Here is a 26566-nt window from a genome sequence, read left to right as displayed (position 1 = left end):
TTCCACGCTTTGGAGAATTAATCTAAAACAACTGCTTGCACGTATGTGGTTCTTTTAGCATAGGAGTGGATCTCAAGGCACTTTAGGGGAGCAATTGTCAAACTAAATCAAATGACCTCCTATATGTCTCCCTCCTATAGGAAGGATGTTGTGAGACTTAAAAGGGTTCAGGAAAGATTTACAAGGATGTTGCCAGGGTTGGTGGGTTTGAGCTATAGGAAAGGCTGGGGCTGTCTTCACTGGAGCATCGGAGGCTGAGGGGTTCCCTTTATAGAGGTTTATAACATCATGAGGGGCATTGGTAGGGTAACTAGAAAGGATCTTTCCATTGGGTGAGGGAATCCCATCCTAGAGGGCATAGGTTTAAAATGAGAGGGGAAAAATTTTGAAAGGGACCAAAGGGGCAACTTTTTCTCAGAGTGGTACATATATGGAATAGGCTGCCAGAGGAAGTGGTGAAGGCTCGTGCAATGCAACATTTAAAAGACATCTGGTTGGGTATATGAATAGGAGGAGATAAGGGCCAAATGCTGACAGGTGGGACTAGATTGGATTGGGAGATCTGGTCGGTATGGATGAGCTGGACTGTGCTGTTCATCTCTCTGACTCTGTGACAAATGCAATGAAAAGAGAAGTGCAGGTTCTGTCTACTTCATACCAGCTAACTGAAAATCTGGTCTTTTGAGTAGTTTTGATCTACTTTATAAATCCACCAGTCTTCCACACATTTTTGAATCCCTTGTCTGATTATGCTATTTAGGTGATTGCTCCATCTTCAGCCCACATGCAGGTTGGTGTGCATAAGATGTTGCAAACATCATACGAATGACATTTTAATGAAGATCCCAGGCTACAATCTTCAATGAAACCTGTTTGCAACCCTAAACTATATCTGCCCAAACCACAGTAGATTGGGTAATGGATTCGTAAAAGGTAAAGTGACAAATTTTCAGTCTCTGACTGTAGTCAATCAGATTAGAAGATGAAATGTAGTGACTCTGTATCTCATACACCTGCACATCATAAACTCAGCTGCTCCTAACAGTGTTCTGGCTTAACCACATGAATGTAAAGCTGTTGTTGGTTCCACTTCTACATAAGGAAATAGAGATCCTATAGTGTATGGGTCTAGTGTATTATTACCAATCCACGTAAGGGAGGGGAAAAAAGACACTATATGATTGAGTCTTTTATGATAGATATTATCAGGCAATGATTATTAAGGTTAGCCTCAGAAACCTCTCAAAACTTAATTGTTTCAATTTCTACATAACATGGCATCAGTTTGAAATTCACTGGTTGGCCATTTTAAACAAAAGTTTAGAGCAAAAAGAAACGTTTGAAATGTGGTCGCAATAGTAAAGTAGGAAGATGGTCCATGTGAATTCATTCTTTTCAGATCACACCAGCACTGGCAGCAGCTTTGATTTAAAGACACTGCATTTTGGAATTTGGTAATTATTGATGATATCCAAATATTTCATGCGTTTGAAAGGTGTGTCCTGCATCCTGATAGTATTAAAGTCTCATGAGCTGTATGTTTATGAAACTCTTCACACTTCTGAAAATAGTATATTTGCAATCCACTGTCATTAGCTCCGAAACCACATACTGATGTTTTGCAATTACCACTTCTGATTGCAACCTAAGTGCAAAAGGAGTAATTTCACACATATTCTGTTGTAGTTGTAATAAAATGAGAACTAACATGGTTGAAATTGCATTGATTTTGTTCAGATGAAATTAGATAGAAATGTAATATTGAAACTCACTGAACTTCAGTTGAGAAAGTGGCTGAACATTAATCTAGGGGGGTGAGATCTTGTCACTGAAGGGCAAAACATCACGTGAACACCATCTGCTCCAAACTGTGTATAATCCTGACTTGGATACGGATCATTGTCACAAAATCCTGAGCTAACCTCATCAGCACACAGACTGCAGCAGTTCAGATTGAAGGTCCACCACTAGAACCTATTAACTTCTAATTCTAAAATTGCCTCTCCTACTTGTCATCCTGTTTTCATGCATATCCCAGGCATATGAATTAACAGCAGCAGGAATGGGCTGCATGATCTTGCTCTACCACATAATAAGATCATGGTTGATGCGATCACTATATATTCCTGCCTTCTCACAATAGCTTTTCAAGTCCTTGCTCACCAGCAAAAATCTACCTCTGCTATTAAAAATATTTAAATATTCTCTCCTCAAAAGGTAGTAGAAGCCATTCCAAAGACTCGTGGCCTTGGGTGAGAAAAGATTTTGCTTCTTTTTTTGTCTGGATATTACTAAGTTTGCAGACAATACAAAGATAGGTGGAAGGACAGGTAGTGTTCAGGAAGTAGGAAGGCTTCAGACTTGAACAGACTAGGAGAGTGGGCAAAAAGGTGGCAGATGGAATACATTGTGGGGAAGTCAGAGGTTATGCACAGTGGTAGGAGGGTAGGGGCATAGACTATTTTATAAACAGGGAAAGGCTTTAGAAATCTGATGCCCAAATGAATTTGCGAGACCTAGTTCAGGATCCTCTTAAGGCTAACCTGCAGGTACATTTACCAGTTAGGAAGGCAAATGTAATGGTAGCATTCATTTTGAGATGGCTCAATTACAAGAGCAGAGATGTACTGCTGAGGCTGCATAAGAGTCTAGTCAGATTGAATCTGGAATGTCATGAGCAGTTTTGGGCACGGGTCTAAGAATGGTTATGGCCTCTAAGGAGGTTCACAGGAATGTTCAAGGGGATGAAAGGCTCCTCATAAGCGTTGAGGACTCTGGGCCTTTACTTGGGGTTTAGAAGTCTCATTGAAGCTTACAGAATCTTAACAGGCATCTTATACATTCTAGTTTTTGGAATAAAACTATTCTGATTCCTGGTTAAAACTGAGACAGATTCTAAACAAAGCCTCACACCTACAATTCAGTGTCTGACCTGAGATGTCGGGTATGTTCCTATCGCCCTGCCTGTTTGACATGACCGTACAGCACTGTCAATGACTTTACAAACACTTGACACACCATCTAACGCTCTTAGTCACCTGCAGAGGTGTATTATCTGACACTGCAGTCGCACTAGTTGTATGATCTTTTGCTCTCTCTGCCTATAAACTTGTCTGTGTGCCTGTCTGTCACTGCACCTGTCAAAAGGGCTGTGCTCTGAAAGCTGGTGTGATTTCAAGTAAACCTGTTGGACTGCAACACAGTGTCCTGTGACTTCTGACTTTGTTCACCCCAATCCAACACCAGCATATCCATATCATTGACAGGCCTGAATACAGTGGGTGTGAAGATGATGTTTCCACTTGTAGGTGAAATTAGGATCCAAGGACACAGCCTCAGAGTGAAGGAACGATCCTTCAGAACTGTGCTGAAGAATTTCTTCAGCAATAGTGTAGTGCATCTGTGGAACTCACTCTTGCAGAAGGCTGTGGAGTTTAGTTTAGATAAATGTTTGAATTACCAAAAAAGCAAACCCTGACAAGAACAGGACATACCACTCAGGGCCTTAGCATTAATTGTGTGATTTGGAACAGAGAGACCTAGGGGTTTGGGTACATAGTTTATTGGAAGTTGCATCACAGGTAGACAGGGTGGTTAAGAAGGAGTTTAGCACGCTTGCCTTTCATTGTTCAGACCTTTGAACATAGGAGTTGTGACATATTGAGTTTGTACAGGGTGTTGGTGAAGCCTCTTCTAGAGTACTGTGTCCAGTTCTGGTCACCTTGTTACAAGAAGGACCTTGTTAAACTGGAGACTGTTCAGAAAAGATTGATAAGAATGTTACAGAGAATGGAGGGTTCATCTATAAAAATAGACTGGAAAGAATGGGACTTTTTTCACTGGAGCTTAGGTCACCGCTCAACCTCCTAATTGAGTTTTATAAAATCATGAGAGGCATAGACAAGGTGAATAGCAAAGGTCTTCTTCCTAGGATGGGGAATTCAAAAGTAGGGAACATACTTTGAAGGTGAGAGGGCAAAGATTTGAAAAGGACACAAGCAGGAACATTTTTGCACAGTCTTGTGTGAAATGAACTGCCAGAGGAAGTGGTGGATGCAGGTAAAGTTACAATATTTAAAGAAACTGTGGAGAAGTCATTGAGTTCACCAAGAGTCAGTATTTGGGACCCTTGTTTCTCCTGATTTATATTAATGACCTACGTCTAAGAGCCTAGGAGAAAGTGAGGACTGCAGATGCTGGAGATCAGAGTCGAAAAGTGTGGTGCTGGAAAAGCACAGCCGGTCAGGCAGCAACAGAAGATGAGGAGAGCTCAAAACGTCAATTTTCCTGCTCCTCGGATGTTGCCTGACCTGTGCTTTTCCAGCGCCACACTTTTCAACTACATCTTGGAGACATAGATTATAAAAACTTGAAGCATTGTAATTTATGAAGAGGACAGTTAAGAACTCTAAATGGATATGGACATGTTAGTGGAGTAGGCGGCCCATGAAGTTCAATGGAGAGATTTGTAAGGTGATACGTTTTGGTAGAAAGATCATGGAGAGAATGGATGAAATAAAAGGGTATACAGAAACAGAGCGAGATCTTGGTACATTTGTGCATTTGTTTAAGATGGAGGGCATGGTTAATAAACCTTGCAGTATCATAGTGTCATACAGCATGGAAACAGACCTTTTCAGTCCAACCAGTTCATACCGCCCACGTGCCCAAACTAAACTAGTCCCACCTGCCTGCGCTTGGTCCATATCTCCCCTTTTTATAACAAAGGTTTTCCAGCCTATCTTCAGAGAAATGGTTTACCAGGATGTTGCCTGGTCTGGGGATTTTAACTATGAAGAAAGGTTAGATAGACTGGGTTTGTTTTCACTGGAATGCAGGAGGTTGAGGGGTGAGCTGATAGATCTTTATAAGATTGTGAATGGCATGGATGGAGTTAAAAGTATTAGGCTTTTTTCCCCCAAAGTGGAGGGGTCAATTATTAGGGTACACAGGTTCAAAGTGCGGGGGCAGGGTATTCTTAAGAGATGTGCGAGGCAAGTTTTTCACACGGAGGGTAGTGAATGCCTGGAACATGCTGTCAGAGGTAGTGGTGGAAGCTGACACAATTGCAGCATTTAAGACTCACGTGGGCAAGTACATGAATATATGGATCCTGTAAGTGAAGACAGTTTTAGCCTGGAAGGGCAACATGTTAGCGCAGGCTTGGGGGGCTCAAGGATCTATTCCTATGCTGTCTTGTTCTTTGGTTCTGGCTAATTTGGCCTAGCTCCATTCTTGCCCCATTAAAGTCCGCTCTCTCCCACTTAATTATTCTTACCCTGGATTATTCCTTGTTCTTTTCCACAACCATCTTTAACCTATGATACAAGGATCACTATCCTCTAAGTGATCTCTCATTGATACTTGGTCTAAGTCATTCCCAAGAATCCGGTCTAACAGTACCCGTTTCTTGTTGCAGTAGACACAAACTGCTGTGCAAAATTCTCCTGAATGCAATTTGCAACTTGTCCTTCTCTGCCCTTAATGTTACCACTGTACCAGTCTATTTAATTAAGATCCGAGATGTGGTGCTGGAAAAGCACAGCAGGTCAGGTAGCATCCGAGGAACAAGAATCTGGAACACTTGTGTTCACCACTAAACATGATGTTGTCTTCAGGCCAAAACATTGTTCTGCCTATCACACAAATGAGTAATGTGATATATAAATTTCAGTATCTCTGAGTTCCTGATGAAGAGCATGTGCCCAAAGTGTCGATTCTCCTGCTCCTCGGATGCTGCCTGACCTGCTGTGCTTTTCCAACACCACACTCTCTACTCTGATCTCTAGCATCTGCAGTCCTCACTTTCTCCTATTAAGATGCCCCATTAATATTAATATGTAATGTATAGCTGAAGAAAGACACATTTTATCACAGCTTTTTGCACTCATCTGGGCATTTCGCAAAAATACCAATTTAAGGGGAATACCAACATTTATACTGCATGAGAGGAGAACAGCGATTGGTTGGCAAGTGGACACTGGTCAGGCTTTGCCATGGAGAATGCATCTGATTGACAGCTAATAGCCGGCTTTGTTTAAATTTTAAGCCAGTCAGGTTAATGCTAATTTTGCCTGGGCATTGGCACAAGTTTGCAGCAGTCTGACTGATAATCCTAAATTGTCTGTCAGTGTAGTTTCACTCACTTTCTGCAATTTGCTGGAAAATCCTGAATCATACCTAGTGTTAAACACTGCTGTCTGCTTTGCAAACGTGAGCTGATTGTCACTAACTTGTTCCAAAGAGGTAAAGGGTTGTGCTGATTGATGCGATCCACCAGTCTTTGAGACGTATAGCTTATATGCCTGGCATCTCCCAGACACTGAAATTCATATACCACATTACTCGTTTGTGTGATTGGCTTGAAGACAGCACCTTGTTCGTGGTGAATACAAGTCATCCTACTACTGAAACAGCTAGTTTCACCTTTTGCTGAAACCTTTGGTGCTCACCACTAGCAAGGTGCTGTCTTCATGCCAAAAAGACATTTTGCCAATCACATGAATGAGTAACTTGGTAGATCAGTTGCAGTGCTGGTGTGATGCAGGGTATATAGGCCATATATCTCAAAGGCTAGCAGATTGCATCAAATAGCATTTCATTTGGCTGTTCCCAACAAGCAAGGTACTGACCATACCCAACCAACCTGTACTGGCAAACCTCACAACAGTGTCTAATGTTTAGATGTGATTCTTCACTTGGAAAACATTTACTACTTAATCCAAAATGTGCAAGGGATTACGCTGACGGCATATTTATGAATCTCTGTGTGGCACTTGAGTATGGAAGTTGCATTCACAGGGCCATGTTGTTTTCAGACAGAAAGAACATGTAAAATTACTGCATCTTTTTCAATTTCACAAAATTGGTGCCTGCTATTCTATGAATTATTTATCAGGGCAATGCTGTAACTAGTCAGTCAACCTGCCTGGTTCAAAATTTAGACAATGTCTGCTATTAACTGTCAATCAGTATTAAGGTGTATTCTCTTTGGCAGCGGCACTAACAATCTGAGACCACTTACCAACCAATCAGAACTCTTCATTCATCCTGAATAAATGTTGATTTTTCCCCTTAAACTGGTATCCTTGCAAATTGTCCTGATGGGTGCAAGGCAAAAAGCTTTGACAAAAATCTATTTTTTTTCAGCAATACTCAAGTTCTTGTGCAGCCAAGCGACTGTATCTATAACGCTTGATCTCTCTGTAATTTCCTTGTAGATTTGTTCGTCTACATTCTCCCCATTAGTTGTTGACTACATTAAGCGATAGAATCGCACACATCGTGTTCCTTAGCTCTGGCTCAATCTACATAACCTCTCCTCAAAAGAAAATTCCTCCACACCTCCAGCACAGTGGCTCAGTGGTTAGCACTGCTGCCTCACAGCACCAGGGAGCCTTGTTCGATTCTGGCCTCGGGTGACTGTCTGTGTGGAGTTTGCACATTCTCCCGTTTCTGCATGGGTTTCCTCTGGGGGTTCTGGTTTCCTCCAGGTCAGGTGAATTGGCCACACTAAATTGTCCATTGTGTTCGATGCACTAGTAAGAGGGAAATGGGTCTGGGTGGGTTACCCTCCAGAGGGTTGGTGTGGACTTGTTGGGCCGAAGGGCCTGTTTCCACACTGTAGGGGATCTAATCTAATTTTCTCCAATACTGCATTACTGTTGTTAACCTGAATACCCTGTAACTGAGAATATTTATTTGCCTTTAAGATGGTGTTACCACCATGATATCATAATTCTATGTGGCAATCTGTACCTATAACTCACCAATCATACTTCCTCTATTCCATGCATCCACGTGTATCATTGCCTTCATCAGAATGGAAAACCAGTTAACGAGAAAGACCTCCGGGGTCTCCTGCATGGTTCTCTTGGACTTTCAGAAGTATCAGATATATCAAAGTTGGAAAGTTTTGGGCATATTCTAGAAATGGGTTGAAGACAATAATTATTCCAGTTAACTGCAGTGAATAGAAAGGTTCAGATGGGAAACAATTATTTGCAGTAACTAAAGCGATATTCATCAATTATTTGCTTAAGTGAATAGGACTGCTGACTAAGTATTAATAGTGCTTGCTAAACTGGAGTGATGCTAAGGAGCTCTGAGAGCCATTGTGTGTCTGATTTTAATCCTCTATAATTCAGTTCTGTCAATGAAAGGCTTTTCTTAATGTTTTGAAACGTTAGCCCATCTCCTGTGAACTAATTCAACTGTCAATCATTTCCACTTGCAGGCTCTTCAGCAAAGGCTCTCGTGAGTTTGAAAGGTGAGAGATTTTATTTTGTATTTTTATCTCGCATATACTGCTTTCTTTTGCATGTCACCATCTTTTCTTACTGAGCCATCCATTAGCCTATTAAACAAGATTGCCACTGTGTTTCAGCAACCTAGAACCTAACAAACTGCCCAGACTATTTCGCATCATACCCTTCTAGCCAATAGAGAAAATGTCTCATTGGTTCCAATCCAGTCAAAACTATTGTTTCCTAGGCAAAAGGCCCAGTGTGAATTTTGTTTTGATCAACCTGTCTAATAATTTGATGACCTACCTCTGGAGCCGGTGAGACCTGATCCTGGGCCTCCTGACGCAGAGGTAGGGAAACTACCAGTATATCACTCAGTTGACCTTTGTCTCAGGCTTCCTAAAAAAAAAAATAACTAGCTTTTCTGTTAAATGTGTGCCACACAGCTGACTGACTAGCATTGTTAGCTGATTTGTGAGCACTTGTTCTTTCCATTATTCCGTAGACACAGTCCCAAGCGGAATCATTCAAAATAGCAACTCTTGCCTCTTGATATGGTGGCTCAGTGGTTAGCACTGCTGCCTCATAGCACCTGGGACCTGGGTTCAATTCCCCCTTTGGAGGACTGTCTGTCTGTGTGGAGTTTGTACATTCTCCCTGTGTTTATGTGGGTTTACTCTAGGTGCTCTGGTTTCCTCCCACGGTCCAAAGATGTGGAGGTTAGGTGGATTAGGCATGTTAAATTGGCCCAGTAGTGTTCAGGGTGTGCAGGGGAGGTGAGCTAGTCATGGGAAATGCTGGGATATGGTAGGGGATGTGTTTTAATTCGGATTCCAGCACCCTGTAGTTTGTGAACTCACTCGCTGCCCCTACCTACGTACTCACAGCAATAAAACCAGCTCTCTTGTCCATGCCAAACTCCTGAAGAAACCAGAGCTTAAAAATGTGTTGCTGGAAAAGCGCAGCAGGTCAGGCAGCATCAAAGGAGCAGGAGAATCGACGTTTTCAAGCATAAGCCCTTCTTCAGGAATGAGGAGGGTGTGCCAAGCAGGCTAAAAGAGGAGTCCCTCCTCCCTACCTTTTATCTTATTCCTCATTCCTGAAGAAGGGCTCATGCCCGAAACATCGATTCTCCTGCTCCTTTGATGCTGCCTGACCTGCTGCGCTTTTTTTAAGCTCTGATCTCCAGCATCTGCAGTCCTCACTTTCTCCTGAAGAATCCAGTCCTTCCAAGTTTGTCACCAGGATGAAGGAGACAGAGAGATTGAGTAGGGTGACTGCAGGGAGCCTGCTTGAGGTTGCTGCCCTCGTGGAATCCAGAAATGATCTGTGCCGTTATGAAACCAGCTTTTGTTTGTCACTTCATGGTGTTCAGATTGTAACTGGTAATCTGTGAGATTGTGCTTAATCTGGGGCACTTCACTTCATTCAGCCTGCTGAATGAGTTATAACTTATAAAGGAAGCAGGAGCAGGGCATCCGGCCCACCTGGCCATTCAGTGAGACCAGATTTTGAATCATAACCCATCCAACTGCACTCTTTACCCATGGTCAGAAAAATGTTGTCAATCTCTTATTTAAAATTTATTCATGATTCGGATAACCTGGTGTTGTGTGATTTTTAACTTTAAAATTTATTATTTGATTTATAGCAGCCACTGTAATTTCTGGAGGAGAGTTTCACATTACAACACCCTTACATGAAAAAATATTTTTTAACTTCTCTTCCTTGAATGACCTTGTTAAGGTTTTACGATTATGATCATTTGTCCTAGATACCTGCAAATACTCAATGTTTTTACTCCCTCAATTCTTCAAAAAATATTAACTTTTGAATCAAACCATACGTTAGACTTTTAAATACCAAACAATATGGGCCCAACTCAAATAATTGCTGCTGTTACTTGAACCCTTAGAGCCCTGGTAATGAATAGGTGAATCTGCATTCCCTGCATCCTATCTTTTTTAACATAGGGTGTACAAAACTATGTAGAATACTCAAGATAGGGTTCTAAACAGGGCTTTGCAAATGCATTGCTCAAAACTGGATGCTGTATTTGGTGATTTATATAGCCTTCGAGTTACCTCTGCTTTTTAATTTTACCCACCCTCTTTCTATTTTGTTACTGTTTAATCTCCACGACCAACTTAATGGTTGCAACTTTTTTGGAATATACACATTCTAACTGAATCATGGATATAACACATTGAATTTTTTTTAATACATATGTAAAGCTGGTATTTACACTCCAGCCCTACAATCATAGATCCCCGACAGTGTGGAAACAGGCCATTTGGCCCAACAAGTCTACACCGACCCTCCAAGAGTATCCCACATAGACCCATTCCCCTACCCTATAACTCTACATTTCCCCTGCCTACACATCCCTGAACACTATGGGCAATTTAGCATGGCCAATTCACCTAACCTGCACATCTTTGGATTGTGAGAGGAAATCCGAGCACCCAGAGGAAACCCACTCAGACACTGGGAGAATGTGACAATTGCCAGAGGCTGGAATCGAACCCAGGTCCCTGGTGCAGTGAGGCAAGCAGTGCTCACCACTGAGCCACCATGCCACCCCTATCCTTGGAAAGGTCATCTAATATATAACAGTGTGGCTTGCTAGCTGTTTTCAGTGGGCAGTTTAGAATCAACCACATTGCTGTGGGTCTGAACTCTCGGGTCAAACCAGGTAATAGTGTCAGACTTGCTTCCCAAATATTACGTTTTGAGATAAATTTGAGATTAAATGGCAATAAATAGAAAGAGGGTGGGAAAAATGTTAAAAAGAGATATTGCTAAAGCTATATAATTGTCTGGAATAATTCATTGGCATTATGGTCACTGTTGCTGTTCATTTTTAATTAGCTGAATTTGAATTCCTATGCTACTGTGATGGGTTTTAAGCGTGCCACTGTCAATCATTAGGCATGTCCTCCGAGTTACTAGAAAGGTAACACTCCACAACCATACCCCAACGATCATATCATTTCAGAAGTGTAACCTTGCTTTAATGTTCAGACTAGGCACTGCTTGAACTTTACTCGCAATTTATGACTGTAATGGTCTGGCCTTCAAATAAACTCTGGTTCCTGTTCTCTTTGGGCAGTTAGGAAGTCCTGCATGCAGCACGGTAAATTAAATTTTAACATGCATTCTAACAAAATTGTGAACTTATTAGATGGCAAGCATAACACAAAATTGTAATGTAAATCCACAGTCGCTCAGTTATACTCTGAAAAGGACAATGCCAGGTGTCAGCCTTCAGTCAAGGCTGAATATGACCTTTTAGTTTATTGTCAGGAATACCAAACAGGAAATCTTTATCTATTCATATACAATATCACTATCTTTAGACTCCTGATGTCCACTTTTGTGTGTGTGCTTAACTCTTAAAATCATGTCACGAATGGTGCACAGCCTGGCCTGATTATAGGAAAGTTGAATGGCCTGGCATAAATACCTACCTGAATAATTAGTGTTTTGTGCTTCCGAATGTGGGCTGACTTGGGCACTTGAGGTGTGTATAACATTCAGGTAAGTGGTGTAGTATGAGTGGGAGCTTGCAGCGGTTGCTGTTGGCAGCACTGAGAGGTCAGGTATTAAGACAATCATTCAAAGTCAAAGCATTGGCAGAAAAAGGCAAACATTTCTGTGGCTAGCTTCACCAAACTGCTAAGTGAACCCAGAGCTAGTGTTGTCTCCCCACTCTCTCTGATGTGTACAACTTTCAACCATATGTATTCGCCCACCAGGCATCAGCAAGAAAGGGTGAAGGTAGTTTCTGAGACCCAGTGTCTTTGTCTCTAACAGAAGGAAGCCTGTCCAGTACATGGAACGAGAAATACATTGCATTATCCAAGACTCCTCCATGGAAAGGAAGAAACGCCTGCTCTCTTGTTCAGACTGTAAGGCACTTTATTCTATTTGTCATTTTTGAAACAGTTTTTAATGCTTGATGGAAGGGATGAAAGGGAATGCATTCTCTTCTCTCTCTGCTAAACATTGCTTTGAAAAGAAATGGTGTGTCTGATGACATAACTGGCCAGTTTGATCACGATAAAATGTGGACAACTTTTGTACAGTTTTGTTCTTGAGTAGGACAGCTGACTTGTGAAGGAAAAGTGCTTCAGGTCTACAGTAATTGGATTGGTTGGAAGTAACCTGACCATTCTTCTCCCAGTTCTACATGTAGATTGATTCCCTGCTTGATCCTCCAAAACAATAACATTTCATTGATAGAGCATCTTCAATGGAGTAAACTGCAATTCATAAAAGTATAATAATAAAGAACTAACCCAGAGCAAAAGAAAATTAGGACAATTGTCAAACGCGTGGTGCAAGAGGGATACCTTTAAGCAGCATTTTCAGGGAGAGTGTGCTGAAGATTCAGATATTGTTATTACTATTTGAAAACTCCGGTTTGAAGTTGAAGAACTATGTATTGCATTAGTTTGTTATGTATCTCTATATTGTATGAGTTAAGGGAAGGATGTTTTTGTCTCATTTTTGAGTTCTGAGTAGTGCATCGTTGTTTGGCAATGTGTTTACATGCACTTAAATAAGGCTTTAAGAAGTCCTTAAGGAGAATAGTTCAGTTCTTTAGAAAACAGTGTAGAAGAGAGAAAACCAGGGAATACTGCTTAGCACTAAGGAGTCTTATGACACAGGGAGACTGAGACAGAAAAGTTGTTTAGGAAAGACAGAAGCAACTAAGAGGTCAGTAAATATACCGGTTTCTTTCGGAGAAGCTGGTCATTCAGAGTGACTAGATTAGATTAGATTAGATTAGATTACTTACAGTGTGGAAACAGGCCCTTCGGCCCAACAAGTCCACACCGACCCGCCGAAGCGCAACCCACCCATACCCCTACCTTTACCCCTTTAACCTAACACTACGGGCAATTTAGCATGGCCAATTCACCTGACCCGCACATCTTTGGACTGTGGGAGGAAACCGGAGCACCCGGAGGAAACCCACGCAGACACGGGGAGAATGTGCAAACTCCACACAGTCAGTCGCCTGAGTCGGGAATTGAACCCGGGTCTACAGGCGCTGTGAGGCAGCAGTGCTAACCACTGGGCCACCGTGCCGCCAGTGACAAGGTCTGTAAAAGCAACACTTCAGTTTAGTAGTCTCCAAAACAATCAATGCAGAAGAAATTAAGTTCTGAGTCGGTGAAGGAGAGAAGCTCCAGAAGCAAGATATGGAAGTGGAGTTGAAGGAACCGATGTTAAGAAATAAGTGAGCCGTGTTAGTAGTTTGTTTAAGTGTCTCAGGAGGAGATGTTGACTAAAGGAAATTGAGTAAATGCAGAAATGCGCCAAAAATAAAACAATTATGGCTATATCAAATGAACAAGGGTTTTTTAAAAGTGGAGACAGTCACATTTCACTGAAGTTTGAATATCTGTCAGATTCTTGACAGTAAAAGGGTTGAATTTTTATTTCTGATATTTGTAATAAGTGTCATCTAGCTCCTGTATAGTGTAAAATATGTTTTATTTCTTTTTGAGTTAAATGAACTTTTTTTTGTTAAAAGTACTTTGGAAATCTGTGGCAGTTATGTTCAGTGACTGACCACAGTAAACAAATAGCAAAAATAAAACTAATGAAATGAAGCAGAAAGTCTGTGAATTTCTCTAGTGTGCTCGGGACAGTTTCCTACAGCAATATGCCTTGGATGTGACAAGGGGACAAGCCATATCAGATCTAGTAATGAGCAATGAACCTGATTTAATTAGTGACCTAGTTGTTCATGAGCATCTATCAAATAGTGATCATAGCATCAGGTTTCATGTAGCTGATGTAAGAGATGAACTAACTTCAGATACTAGAATTTTGGGTTTTAGTAAGGCAGACTTTAATGGGATAAGACAGAGACTCCACAGTAGACTGGAAAGCTCTGTTAATAGTAAAGCAACTGAGGAACAGCAATGATATTTGAATCTATTTACAAACTGTTTGTACCCATGAAGGGAAAGCTTCCCCTCACAACAAAATAGCTGTGGACACGTAAGGGGGTAAGGGACAGCATAAAATTTCAAAAAGGGCAAAGAACAGTACAGATCTCACAGAATAGGATGAATACAAAGACCAAACAGTGGTCTCACAGTAGCTTATAAGACCAGCTAAGAAGGCTTATGAAAGGAAACTTGCAAGGGACAGAAAAGACAATAAGAAGAGATTTAATAGTTATGTAAAGGGAAAGCGATTGGTTAAGAGTATTATTGGTCCACTGATGGCTGAGAGTGGCGTTATTGTCAAGGACCATGGGGAAATGGCAGACATGCTCACTGATTAGTTTGCTTCAGTATTCACAACAGCAATGGAGGATAGCTGACGGGAAATCCGAAAAAAAATCAGGATTAGGGACAGAGTCAAAATAGAATTAGCTGAAGTAAATCATCAATAACGGGGAATTTAATGGAGCTGAAGTGTGACAAATCCACAGGAGCTGATGCTTTCCATCCACGGCTGTTAAAGGAGGTAGGTGAGCACATTGCCGCTGCTCCTAATCATAATCTTTCAGAGTTCCCTGGATTCGGGAAGTGTACCTCTGGATTGGAAATTTACTCTCATGTCACTTTTAAGAAGGGTGACAGAGGGAAACCAGGGAATTACAGATCAGTTAGCTCAACACCTGTGATGGGGAAATTGTCAGAGTTGATAGTCACGGTTCATCAGCTCAAAATTTCAGTTAATCAGGGAAAGTCAGCATGGAGCCATGAACAGTAGGTCATGCCTGACAAACATCATATAGAGTTTTTTGAAGAGGTGATATAGGTGGTAGATAGATGTTGTTCATGTAAACTTTCAGAAAGTATATGATGAAGTCCTGTACGAGCTGAGTGAAAACCTACAGGTTTGAGGGTAAATCATTGACGTGTAGGAAATGGTTTGAGTCTAGGAAATAGAGATTTGGAATAATGAGTAGGTATTCAAATTGGCAGGATATGGTTAGTAGTATCCGGCGGGGATTTGTGTTGGGGCCTCAATTATTCACAATAATCATTTGGATAATGGCATAAAATGTCAAATATCCAAATTTGCTGATGGCACAGAATCGGTCAGCATTGTACAGTGTTGATGACAGGATAGAATTACAAAAGGGTATTGTTAGATTAAGGTGAATTAGCAGAAAGCTGTGGCAGATGGATTTTAATATAAGGAAGTGTAAGGTTATCCATTTCGGATGGGAGATTTTTTTTTTAAGAACCAAGTTAAATATAGTGCATGTCCAATGGAATTTGGGGATTCAGGTGCCTCCCTCTTTAAAATCCCACGAGCAAGGTGCAGAAAATCATCCAAAAGGCTAATGTAATGCTGGCCTTTATACCTAAAATGGCTGGATTATAGGGATGCAGACATTACGCTACAATTATACAAAACCCGAGTTAGACCCCACTTGGAGTACTGTGAGCAGCACTGGGCACCACATTTTCAGGAAGATATTTTGTCTGGTGGCAATTCAATGGAGGTTTGTTGACACAGGTTGATACCTGGACTTCAGGGGTTAAATTATGAGGAAAGATTTGGTTTTTGCTGATTAGAATTTAGAAGCTGAAGGGTGATCTGATCAAGGTTTTCAGGACATTAATAGGAAAAGGCAGGATAGACAGGTAAACTATTTTCACTTGTTGAAAATTCTACAATCAGAGGGCAATAGTAAAGAATTGGAGCGGCCATTCAGGAGAGATGGTAGAAAGCACGCAAAGAGCCACGGAGGTTTGGAACACTCTTCCTCAATCGGAAGCCAATGCTAATTCAATTGTTAAGTTTATACCTGAGATAACCAAATTTTTATTAAGCAAGGATATCAAGGGATATCAGCCCAAATTGGGCATATGGAGTTGGGTGACAGATTAGCCATGATCTTATTGAATGGTATGACAGGCTTGAGGGACTAAATGGCCTACACCCGTTCCTATGGGACTTAACCATGGGATCTGACTTGGTCTAGTATTACTGTCAGCTGGGATCATAGAGAAATCTAGATAAGCCCTAACTACCGCTGATGGGACAGGGTGCACAAGTGACCCATCTTGGAGGATGACTGGGAAATCTGGGAATTGTAAGGCTGATAGGATTTCAGCGATGGGCAGGGGAGAATATAGAACATTGAGATGAAAATTTGGTATGTCACTGAACACTGTGGTGATGAGTGGAAAAAGATCTTGTGCAAAACAACGCATGCAGTGAGACTGTAGATTTCAGAGCAGTAATGCAACACGGTGGGCAGCACGGTGGCACAGTGGTTAGCACTGCTGCCTCACAGTGCCAGAGACCCGGGTTCAATTCCCGCCTCAGGCGACTGACTGTGTGGAGTTTGCACATTCTCCCCGAGTCTGCGTGGGTTTCCTCTGGGTGCTCCGGTTTCCTCCCACAGTCCAAAGGTGTGCAGGTCAGGTGAATTGGCCAAGCTAAATTGCCCGTAGTGTTAGGTGAAGGGGTAAATGTAGGGGGATGGGTTTGGTTGGGTTGCGCTTCGGCGGGTCGGTGTGGACTTGTTGGGCCAAAGGGCCGGTTTCCACACTGTAAGTAATCTAATCTAATCTAAGCTAATGAATCCCCTGTCATAGCAGAAACATACCAAGTGTTGACAGCAAACCTCTGACCAGATTGTGTCAATAAAATTATTGGATAGTTTGTTTCCTTCTACTCAGAACATGGAAATGTCCACTCTCCGTCCATTGACTCATTGTCTAAATGTGTGAAATTGAGTAGTCCACCCAGAAAACAGGTCACCCATAGTGGACTTAACACCCAGTGACATTTATATCAGTAGTTGTGTTTAGATTCAGTGGAATCAGGTGAACAGGGAAGTTGGGAGTAAAACATTTTTAAGTGTTTCTAAGCACAGCCTTAATTTGCTATTTCTTCCACAATTACTAAAATGGTATGGTATTTTGGGTAATATCTAAAGATTCTTAGCACTTGTATTCCTTAATGTAGGTCACATTCATAAATGGTGGCTCTGTCCATTTACTTTTAAAGTATTGACTCTAGATACCTGATGCCACTTAGTGTGAAATTTAATGACCTACTTGTCTCATTTTCTCTTCATAATGGATATTGTGGCCTGAATTATTTCTGTAATTCCATTCCCACACCAGTAAATCTCCTTTGGTGTTTTTTCTGCTGAGTCAGAAGGTCCACTGTTTAATGGCAATAAGTAAATAGTTTGGAAGGCAGGTCAAGTACAGACACTGACAAAAACTAGTTAGGTTGAATAGCCTGTTTCTGTATTGTAAATTCTGTGTAACAAAGGTGACAGAAGGAAAACCAGAAAGTAAGTGAAGAACTTTCAGAGCGTGAACTTGTAGGTTTGAACATTTTACACTTTAATACAATAGGATAGTTCTGACTGTCTCACTTTGCTATTGAAACAAAACTATTTTTTTTTCACAAACGGAGGCAGAATGTTGTCCATTTCACACTGGTTTCTGCCCTGGGCACTCAAATACACAAGTGTCTGACCTTTTTTCCCAGCTGACCTTCATTTATTTTTGCAAGAGGCCTGGCTGTATTATTGATCAGTATCCTGAAAGGTCAGATTAGCAGCAAAACATCACAGCCATGCTAAAGAATCTCTCATATTAACAACGGAGATTATGTCATCAGACTATTTGTGCCAGGGCTGATTTCAAATCTGGAGGTCTGCCTCAGAGAATTCACCCGTGTGAACGGGCTTCTTATGAGTTGAGTGATAGTACTGCATTTACTCCATTGTCAGAGCAGGGAGATAGATACCAGACATTTATTGACACAGTCTGTCACTGAAGTTCAGTATATTCTTTCAGCTTCCTCCCTCAAATTTACAGCATTTAAAGCCTAAGTTCATTGTTGGCAGAGCAAGCTTTTATTTAAATCCTGACCTGCTGGTAGTTCTCTTGCTGTAAACTTATCCATATTGAGTTTCCAGTCTGGACTCTTGCTTTCCTATTGTGAATGGGCTGGCTGGATCTTCTGAGGATGCCTTTATTCTACTATTTGCTCTGTGTTTGGGCTGTTTTATCATTTGTTATTAAATGGTCAAAAGTGCATTCAATGCTCAGGAGTAATTATATGGATTTGCAGAGCAAAGAGGTACAAGCCAACATCCGTCCACATCATGTCTCGAGCCTCTCCCAACCACATCGCTCCCATTTACTACTAGGAGCAATATCTAGGGCCCTCTGTGCCCATGATGAGCTAGGGGCAGCACTGGGGTCCATGAGTACTGTCCCTGTTTGTGCTGCATCCCACCAACCCAGAGAGGCCATGTCTGAATGTCCCACAATCAGTGTGATCCCAGGTTTGTACCAATGCAAATGTGGAGAAGAAGAGTATTGGCACCACATTGACACACACCTCCCACCCCGCAGTGCAGCCTTTCTTACCTGCTGTCTATTCCCATGTATTCCAGGCTGGTTGAATAAACCCTTGTCACTAGCTGCTGTAACGATTTATGAGCTAAATGAGTCCTGCTGTTAAACCACAGCTGAGTGCATTGCCCTGTGAGAACCAGGCAGCTCCCGGGTCAGATCCTCTGTTTATTCCAGAGTAGTTGGTGAAAATGGCTCTGAGAACTTTCTATTTGAAATTGAGGATCAACTTCGACTCCTGCCCCAGATCCCTGTCCAGAAGAGTGTGCGTGTATAAACGCAAGGTTGTGGAAATGATCAGCTCTGCCTGTGAGGCCCTCTCAGTCAAATGCCAGGTCTGTACTATTGTTTTCATCTCAGCTCAGCATTGGAAATGTCCGGAAAGATAAAATGCTGGAAGGTATAGAAAACATAGCCAATGAGGAGGTTGGCACCTTGATTCAGCAGAAAGTGGCTTAGAGTCATACAGCATGGAAACAGACCCATCAGTCCAACCAGTCCATGCTGACCAAGTTTCCCAAACTAGAACTAGTTCTGCTTTGCCTGCAATTAGCCCATATCCCCCTAAACCTTTTCTAGTTGATGTACCTGTTCAAATGTCATTTAAATGTTGTAACTGGACAAGCAGTTACCACTTCCTCTGGCAGTTTATTCCATATACGAACCACCCTCTGTGAAAAAGCTGCCCTCTCAGGTCTCTTGTAAATCTTTCTCCTCTCACCTTTGAAAATGTCCCCTAGTTTTGAGCTCCCCCTACCTTGGGGAAAAGACCATTATTATTCACCACTAAATTGGTGAGGTTCCTTAGATCATCTACATGTTACTCTGTAATAATATATTTGTGATGTTAGGACAATCCCAGTAATTGTTAGAAATCTCTTCTTGTGTCTGTGGATCTGACTTTTGGTGCAATGTTGTATTCATTCAGCCAACAAGAAGCATGAAAAGGAGATGCCTGTTGAGTGAAGAGGAGGAGAGGCAGCTGCAGAGCACCAAGTCTCCCAAAAGGAATCCGCGAGTTGCCATGCAACCTCAGGTATGACCTCCATAAGTATGAAAAAAATGTTTTCTGACCCATTTCCTGCACTTCAGCCCTCGCCTCCCCCCCTGCCACAGCAACAATAGGGTCCCTCTTGTCCTCATCTACCATCCCACCGACATCCACATCCAGAGGATCATTAGCTGCCGAACCTGTCACATTCAGCGAGATGTCACCACCAGACCCACATTCCCCTCCCATCCCCTCCCTTGTCAGCCTTACACGAGGTCTGTTCCCATCCCAGGACACCCTGGTCCACTCCTCCTTCACGACCAACACCCCCTCACAGCCCCATGGCACCTTCCCCTGCAACTACAGAAGGTGTAATACCTCCCATTTATTTCCTTTCTCCTCTGTATCCAAGGGCCCAAACACACTCTCCAGGTGAAGCAATGCTTTACCTGCACTTCACTCAATCTCGTTTACTGTACTGACTGTTTACAATGCGGTCTCCTCCACATTGAGGAATTGAAGTGTGGATTGGGCGACCGCTTTATAGAACGCCTTCATTCTGTCTGCAAAAATGACCCCGAGCTTCTAGTTGCGTGTCACTTCAACACCCCACCCTGTTCTCTGGTCAGCACCTGTCTCAGGCTAGCTGCAGTGCTCTTGCGAGGCTCAGCGCAAGCTGGAAGAACAGAAGCTCAGTTTTGGGGCTTGGGAACTATACAACCTCTGGACTCAATATCAAGTTCCCTAATGTTAGGGCTTGATTCACCTTCTCCAAGACCTTACCTCAACCCCCACACACCAGGGCTTGTTATCCGAAGACCGCTATTACACACAACCCACTGATAGCTGCTAATAATCCCCATTGTTAACTATTCATTTTCCTAAGCTGATGGTTATCCACTCCTTTATCTGTCTGACTGTTCTTCTCTTTTCTTGGCTCTATTTTCACCCATCGTTTACTCTCTACCCCCTCTCCCCCACCTTATCGTCTGCATGAAAAAAAAACTTGTTCCTAGTTACTATCAGTTCTGAGGAAGGGTCATTGGACCCAAAACGTTAACTCTGATTTCTCACCACAGATGCTGCTGGACCTGCTGAGCTTTTCCAACAATTTTTGTTTTTGTTTCTGATTTCCAGCATCTGCAATTCTTTCTTTTTTTTTTGTTTTATGATTGGCTGATGTGAAGAGCTTTGTTAGAAAAGTTCACAGGATAAAAGTTTGTCTGCAGTGTGTATGATCTCTGACTAAAAGACAGGCTTGCGAGCAGCTGTAACATCGGCCAGAGCAGCCTGATGGTCCATGTTAAGCCTCCAGCAACTCACTTTATTCTTTGTTGGGGAAGTCTCTCCTGCCTACTTTGCACTTGTGAAAACCACTCCAACCAGATAAAATGAGAATAACTCCAAAAGCATACCAGGTAGAACCAAGGATGTTGTTCCTAAGCCAAATGTAAAGTGCTGGTTGTAACAGATTGAGTGCTGTCTTGTTCTCACTGAATCATGTCAATAAATATTTCTGGGAGGAGCTTGAAAATGACCTCACACCAACAAACGCCAAAGACACCTGGTGCTTTCAGTCTTCAAAGGGAGTGACTGAGCAGAGAATTTGCTTCAGTATATAACATGACCAAATAGAGCAGTAAATTGAATTATGATAACAGGACATGGCTTAAAATGGCAAGCCTAGCCTTAGCACTGGGAGAATTTGGAGTGTACTGTGATCTTGAAATGAATTTTCTAAAACAGTAGTGGGGCAAAAAGACTGAACTTACTCAACAAACACCTGGATTGTTATTGGGAGACAAGAAGATTTCTTTCCAGATAGTTGACTGCAGTTACCTGTGATGTCCTCTTTGCTGCTGTTTACCCTAAGGAACTGGCTGTATTACATACGGATGAAGCCCAGAAGTCTGAAACTCTATTATACAGTAACACACTAGTTTTACTCTGAAGGTTGCATTTTTACTCCTGAAGACAATTGTGAGCAAGTTACTGAAATACTTATTCTCCTCATGTCTGAGGAAGTTGATGCTAAATAGTGACATTTGTCTTTCAGTACAGGACTGAGTGTTAACCTCAAACACTCTAGACCAGGGTTGGCCTTGGCCCTGGCCCTGGAAATGCTCCTGACCTGGCTCAGACTGGAATTGGTCCTGGAACTTCTCCTGGCCCAAGATTTAGATGCAATCTAAAACTGCTGATTTCTGCTTCAACAGGTAGCAGCTCTTTCAACAACAGTGATGTTTTTCAGTTTCTCCCTACACCAGTCATCCGAAAGCTTCTGACCTTGCCACACTTTGGTCTTCTGGGTTTTTGATTCTTGCCTATTTAGAAATGGAGCCAAGGCTGTCCAAACACATTCCTCACGGTGTTTGTAAAGTCAAAAGGTTTTCGCTCTATTACTGTGGGTTGGCTTTGACACACGTGTAACAAGTCAGTGTAAGCAAAACCCCTCCCCCCAACATAATGTCTGGAATTTTGCTGTTTCCTCATCAAAACTTAAAACATTCAAATTCAGTCTTTTTAAACATCATTTTGTTTTTTAAATGTGCATATCTTTTCTATTTTCAATAAACTTGATCTCTTGTCAGAAATATTCTGCAACCATGGCAACGCCTGATAAGAAGGTCGCCCAGAAGATTGGTTTGCGCCTGAGGAACTTGCTGAAACTTCCCAAGGCCCACAAGTGGTGTATCTACGAGTGGTTTTACTCAAATATCGATAAGTATGTTTCATCTGACTTGCCTGATATTTAATTCCGCAAGTTGTGCATTTCTTTCTCTATCCCTTGTGTGCAGGTTCTAATCCATTCTGTTTCTTAGGCCACTTTTTGAGGGCGATAATGATTTCTGCGTGTGCCTGAAAGAGTCCTTCCCAAACCTAAAAACTAGGAAACTGACCAGAGTCGAGTGGGGCAAAATCCGGAGGCTAATGGGAAAGCCCCGACGGTAAGTGTAGCGAGGAGAGTGATAACACAAGCACACAGCTTCAGAACTCAAGACCCAAGTCCATCTCAGAAGTCTCACAGCACCAGCTAATAGTCCAACAGGTTTATTTGGAATCACAAGCCCCAAGCAGACCTCCGAAAGCTTACGATTTCACATAAACCTGTTGGACTATAACCTGGTCATGAGACTTTTGACTTTGGTCCACCCCAGTCCAACACCAGCACAACCACATCGTCATGGTCCCATTGTGAATTTATCTCTGGGCAGCTGCCTAAGTCATAGCCATAGAGTCATAGAGATGTACAGCATGGAAACAGACCCTTCAGTCCAACCCGTCCTTGCCGACCAGATATCCCAACCCAATCTAGTCCCACCTGCCAGCACCCGACCCATATCCCTCCAAACCCTTCCTATTCATATACCCATCCAAATGCCTCTTAAATGTTGCAATTGTACCAGCCTCCACCACATCCTCTGGCACCTCATTCCATACATGTACCAGGTTCTGTGTGAAAACGTTGCCCCTTAGGTCTCTTTTTTTAATATCTTTCCCCTCTCACCCTAAACCTATACTCTCTAGTTCTGGACTCCCCGACCCCAGGGAAAAGACCCTGCCTATTTATCCTATCCATGCCCCTCATAATTATATAAACCTCTATAAGGTCACCTCTCGGCTTCCGACGCTCCAGGGAAAACAGCCCCAGCCTGTTCAGCCTCTCTCCCTTTAGCTCAAATCCTCCAACCCTGGCAACATCCTTGTAAATCTTTTCTGAACCCTTTCAAGTTTCACAACATCTTTCCGATAGGAAGAAGACCAGAATTGCACGCAATATTCCAACAGTGGCCTAACCAATGTCCTGTACAGCTGCAACATGACCTCCCAACCCCTGTACTTAATACTCTGACTAATAAACAGAAGCATACCAAACGCTGCCTTCACTATCTTATCTACCTGTGACTCCACTTTCAAGGAGCACTCCAAAGTCTCTTTGTTCAGCAACACTCCCTCGGACCTTACCATTAAGTGTATAAGTCCTGCTAAGATTTGCTTTCCCAAAATGCAGCACCTGGCATTTGCCTGAATTAAACTCCATCTGCCACTTCTCAGCCCATTACCAAAACTGCTAGATGGGTTTGAGCATCCAATTGGTTTGCTGATGTAGCTTCAGCGAAAGTAACCCTGCTACTTCTGCCTGGCCTACTTGCATCCCCTGTTTCACAGTCCTGACCCATTGCCCCTGTGGAGTGATCTAACAAGCTGCAACGTTGTCCAAACAGTATCTCTGACTGTGTAAGGAAGTTGAACAAGTGTTGAATCTGGTTTGCAGTGTTCATTGACCGCATTGCAGGCTAAGAGACAAAGGCAGCAATTTGCTGTACAATAATAACCCCTGTAATAATGTACATTGTGCAGTAGCCACTTCACAGGAACATTATAAATCAAAGTATGACATTGAGCCACACGGGGAAGCGTTGGGTGAGTTGATCACAACTTGCCTAAAGAGGGGTTAGGGAGAGAAGTTTAGAGCTCAGGCCCTAGGCACACGAAGGTATCTCCACTTTGGTGGAGCAATGAATAGCAGGGATGCTCAAAGACCTGAATGCAGATCGTCAAGTTGTGAGTCAGGAAAGAATAAAGACAGAATGGTGAGGCAAGACATTGATTGACTGACTGGGAGCCCATATAGGTCTGTAGAATAGAATAGAATCCCTAAAATGTGGAAACAAGCCCTTCGGCCTAACAAGTCCACACCTACCCTCCAAAGAGTAACCCACCTAAACCCATTCCCTACCCTATTAGTCTACATTTACCCTGACTAATGCACCTAACCTACACATCCCTGAACACTATGGGCAATTTAGCTTGACCAATTCATCTGACCTGCACATGTTTGGATTATGAAGAAACCGGAGCACCCGAAGGAAACCCACACAGGCACTGGGAAAATGTGCAAACTCCAGGATTCGAACCTGGGTCTCTGGTGCTGTGAGGCAGCAGTGCTAACCACTGAGCCACCAAGTAAGATAGGGGTGTTAGAGGAACAGGGTTTGATACAAGTTAAGATTGGGGCAGCAGAGCTTTTGATGACCAAGTTTAAAGAAGGTAGGATATAGCAGACCAGCTATAACTGTTTAATATTATCAAGTCTAAAAGCAACATTTAAGGTTTCAGCTATAGAGGAGCTGAGATGGGTAAAGTCAGGCAGTGGGTGATGACCGATCACAGTGGTGGTGTGAATATGTAATCAGGAGCTCATCTCAAGTTCTGAGATATGACCCGTAATTGTCTGGTTTAGTCGCATACTGTCTGGGAGAGGATTGGGTTGAATGCTAGGGATTGGAAACTGAAAACATTGGTGTCCATCTTTCCAGTATTTAAATTGGAGAAAATTTCTGGTCATCCCATACTGAATTTTAGATGAGCAGTCTGACAATTTAGCAAAGCAGAAGAGTTAAGAGTGGTGGCAGTGAAGTGTAACTGGATATTATTAGCGTACGTATGAAAACAAATGCTGTGCCTTTGAATGTCTGTGGGGTTTCACACAGGGAGGTCAAGGTTAGATCCTTGAGGGACACAAGAAGAGAAAGTGACAATGATGATTGATGAGAGTAGGGCAATGGATATTGTCTACATGGACTTTACTGAAGCATTTGACAAGGTCCATCATGGTAGACTGGAATCTACAGTGAGTTGGCAAGCGGGATATAAAATTGGCTTGGTCCCAGAAGACAGAGGATAGTTTTAGCGGGGTGATGGTCCACGAGGATTGGTACCAGGACCTTTTGTTTGTAATATATATAAATGATTTGGATGAAAATAAAAGTGGTCTGATTAGTAAGTTTGCAGATGTCAGAAAAATTGGAGTTGTGGATAGTGAGGAAGGTTTTTAAAGGATACAACAGGATCTAGATCAGTTGGAAAGTTGGGTAAGAAATGGCAGATGGAGCTTAGACTGGGCAAATGTTTGGAGATCAAATGCAAAAGGTATGTATAAAGTAAATGACAGGACCCTTAGGATGATTACTATGTAGAGGGATCTTGGAGTGCAAGTCCATAGCTCCCTGTAAGTGGCAACACAAGTGGATAACGTTATAAAGAAGGCGTATGGCATGTTTACCTTTATCAGTCGGGCCATTGAGGGCCAAAGGTTGCCAAGTCATGTTGCAGTGATTATAAAACTCTTAGTTAGGTCACATTTGTACTGATATGTATGTAGTTCTGGTTACCACAACATGGCTATGGAAAGGATGCAAAAGAGGTTTACCAGGATGTTGCCTGGATTGGAGCGTATTAGCTATAGTGAGAGGTTGGACAAACTCAGATTGTTTTCACTGGAATGCCAGAGGCTGATGGGCAACCTGGTAGAAGTGTATAAGATTGAGAGGCATGGATAGGGTAGATAGTCAGAGTCTTTTTCCCAGGGTGGACATGTCAAATATTAGAGGGCATAGGTTTAAAGTAAGACTGGTAAAGATTAAAGGAGATGTGCAGGGCAAGTTTTACACAGAGGGTGGAGGTGGCAGGAGAGGTGGTAGAATCAGATACAATAGTAACATTAAAGAGGCATTTCGACAGACACAAGAAAAGGCAGGGAATAGATGGATATGAACCATGTGCAGGCAGCTGGGATTAGTTTAAAGTTAAAAATCACACAACACCAGGTTATAGTCCAACAGGTTTAATTGGAAGCACACTAGCTTTCGGAGCGATGCTCCTTCATCAGGTGATTGTGGAGGGCTCGATCGTAACACAGAATTTATAGCAAAAATTTGCAGTGTGATGTAACTGAAATTATACATTGAAAAATTGATTGTCTGTTAAGCCTTTCATCTGTTAGAATACAGTGATAGCTTCACTTCTTTCATGTGTAAATCACAAAACCCTTTTTTTAAAAAGTTGCATTCTCAGGTTAGCTGTTAACAATGGTGATAGCTAGACAATATGTTGAAGGTGTTAGCCCCCTGAGTTCTCTATGACCTGATGTTTAGATTGTTATCTCACTTTTTAGA

The 26566-nt window shown here is 42.2% G+C and overlaps 1 protein-coding gene across 2 annotated transcripts in view; it reads left to right on the top strand.

The window, feature by feature from the left end:
* Nucleotides 1–914: 914 nt before the first annotated feature.
* The window catches only part of lin9 (lin-9 DREAM MuvB core complex component), a 60153-nt gene continuing 34501 nt past the window's right edge, over nt 915–26566 (top strand). The window contains exons 1-6 of one of the 2 annotated variants that reach the window (XM_043687285.1): nt 915–933; nt 8237–8269; nt 12063–12157; nt 19545–19652; nt 22199–22332; nt 22430–22555. In XM_043687285.1, coding sequence (XP_043543220.1) covers nt 19557–19652; nt 22199–22332; nt 22430–22555 — 356 coding nt within the window. In that variant the 5' untranslated portion in view covers nt 915–933; nt 8237–8269; nt 12063–12157; nt 19545–19556. Of the gene's footprint in view, nt 934–8236; nt 8270–12062; nt 12158–19544; nt 19653–21663; nt 21824–22198; nt 22333–22429; nt 22556–26566 lie in introns of those variants that run through there. The other variant, XM_043687284.1, reaches the window with a different exon arrangement.

The sequence above is a fragment of the Chiloscyllium plagiosum genome, chromosome 3, assembly GCF_004010195.1.
Source record: "Chiloscyllium plagiosum isolate BGI_BamShark_2017 chromosome 3, ASM401019v2, whole genome shotgun sequence".
Classification (NCBI taxonomy): domain Eukaryota; kingdom Metazoa; phylum Chordata; class Chondrichthyes; order Orectolobiformes; family Hemiscylliidae; genus Chiloscyllium; species Chiloscyllium plagiosum.
The sequence above is the reverse complement of the archived record's forward strand: the minus strand, read 5'-3'. Positions and strand labels throughout refer to the sequence as shown.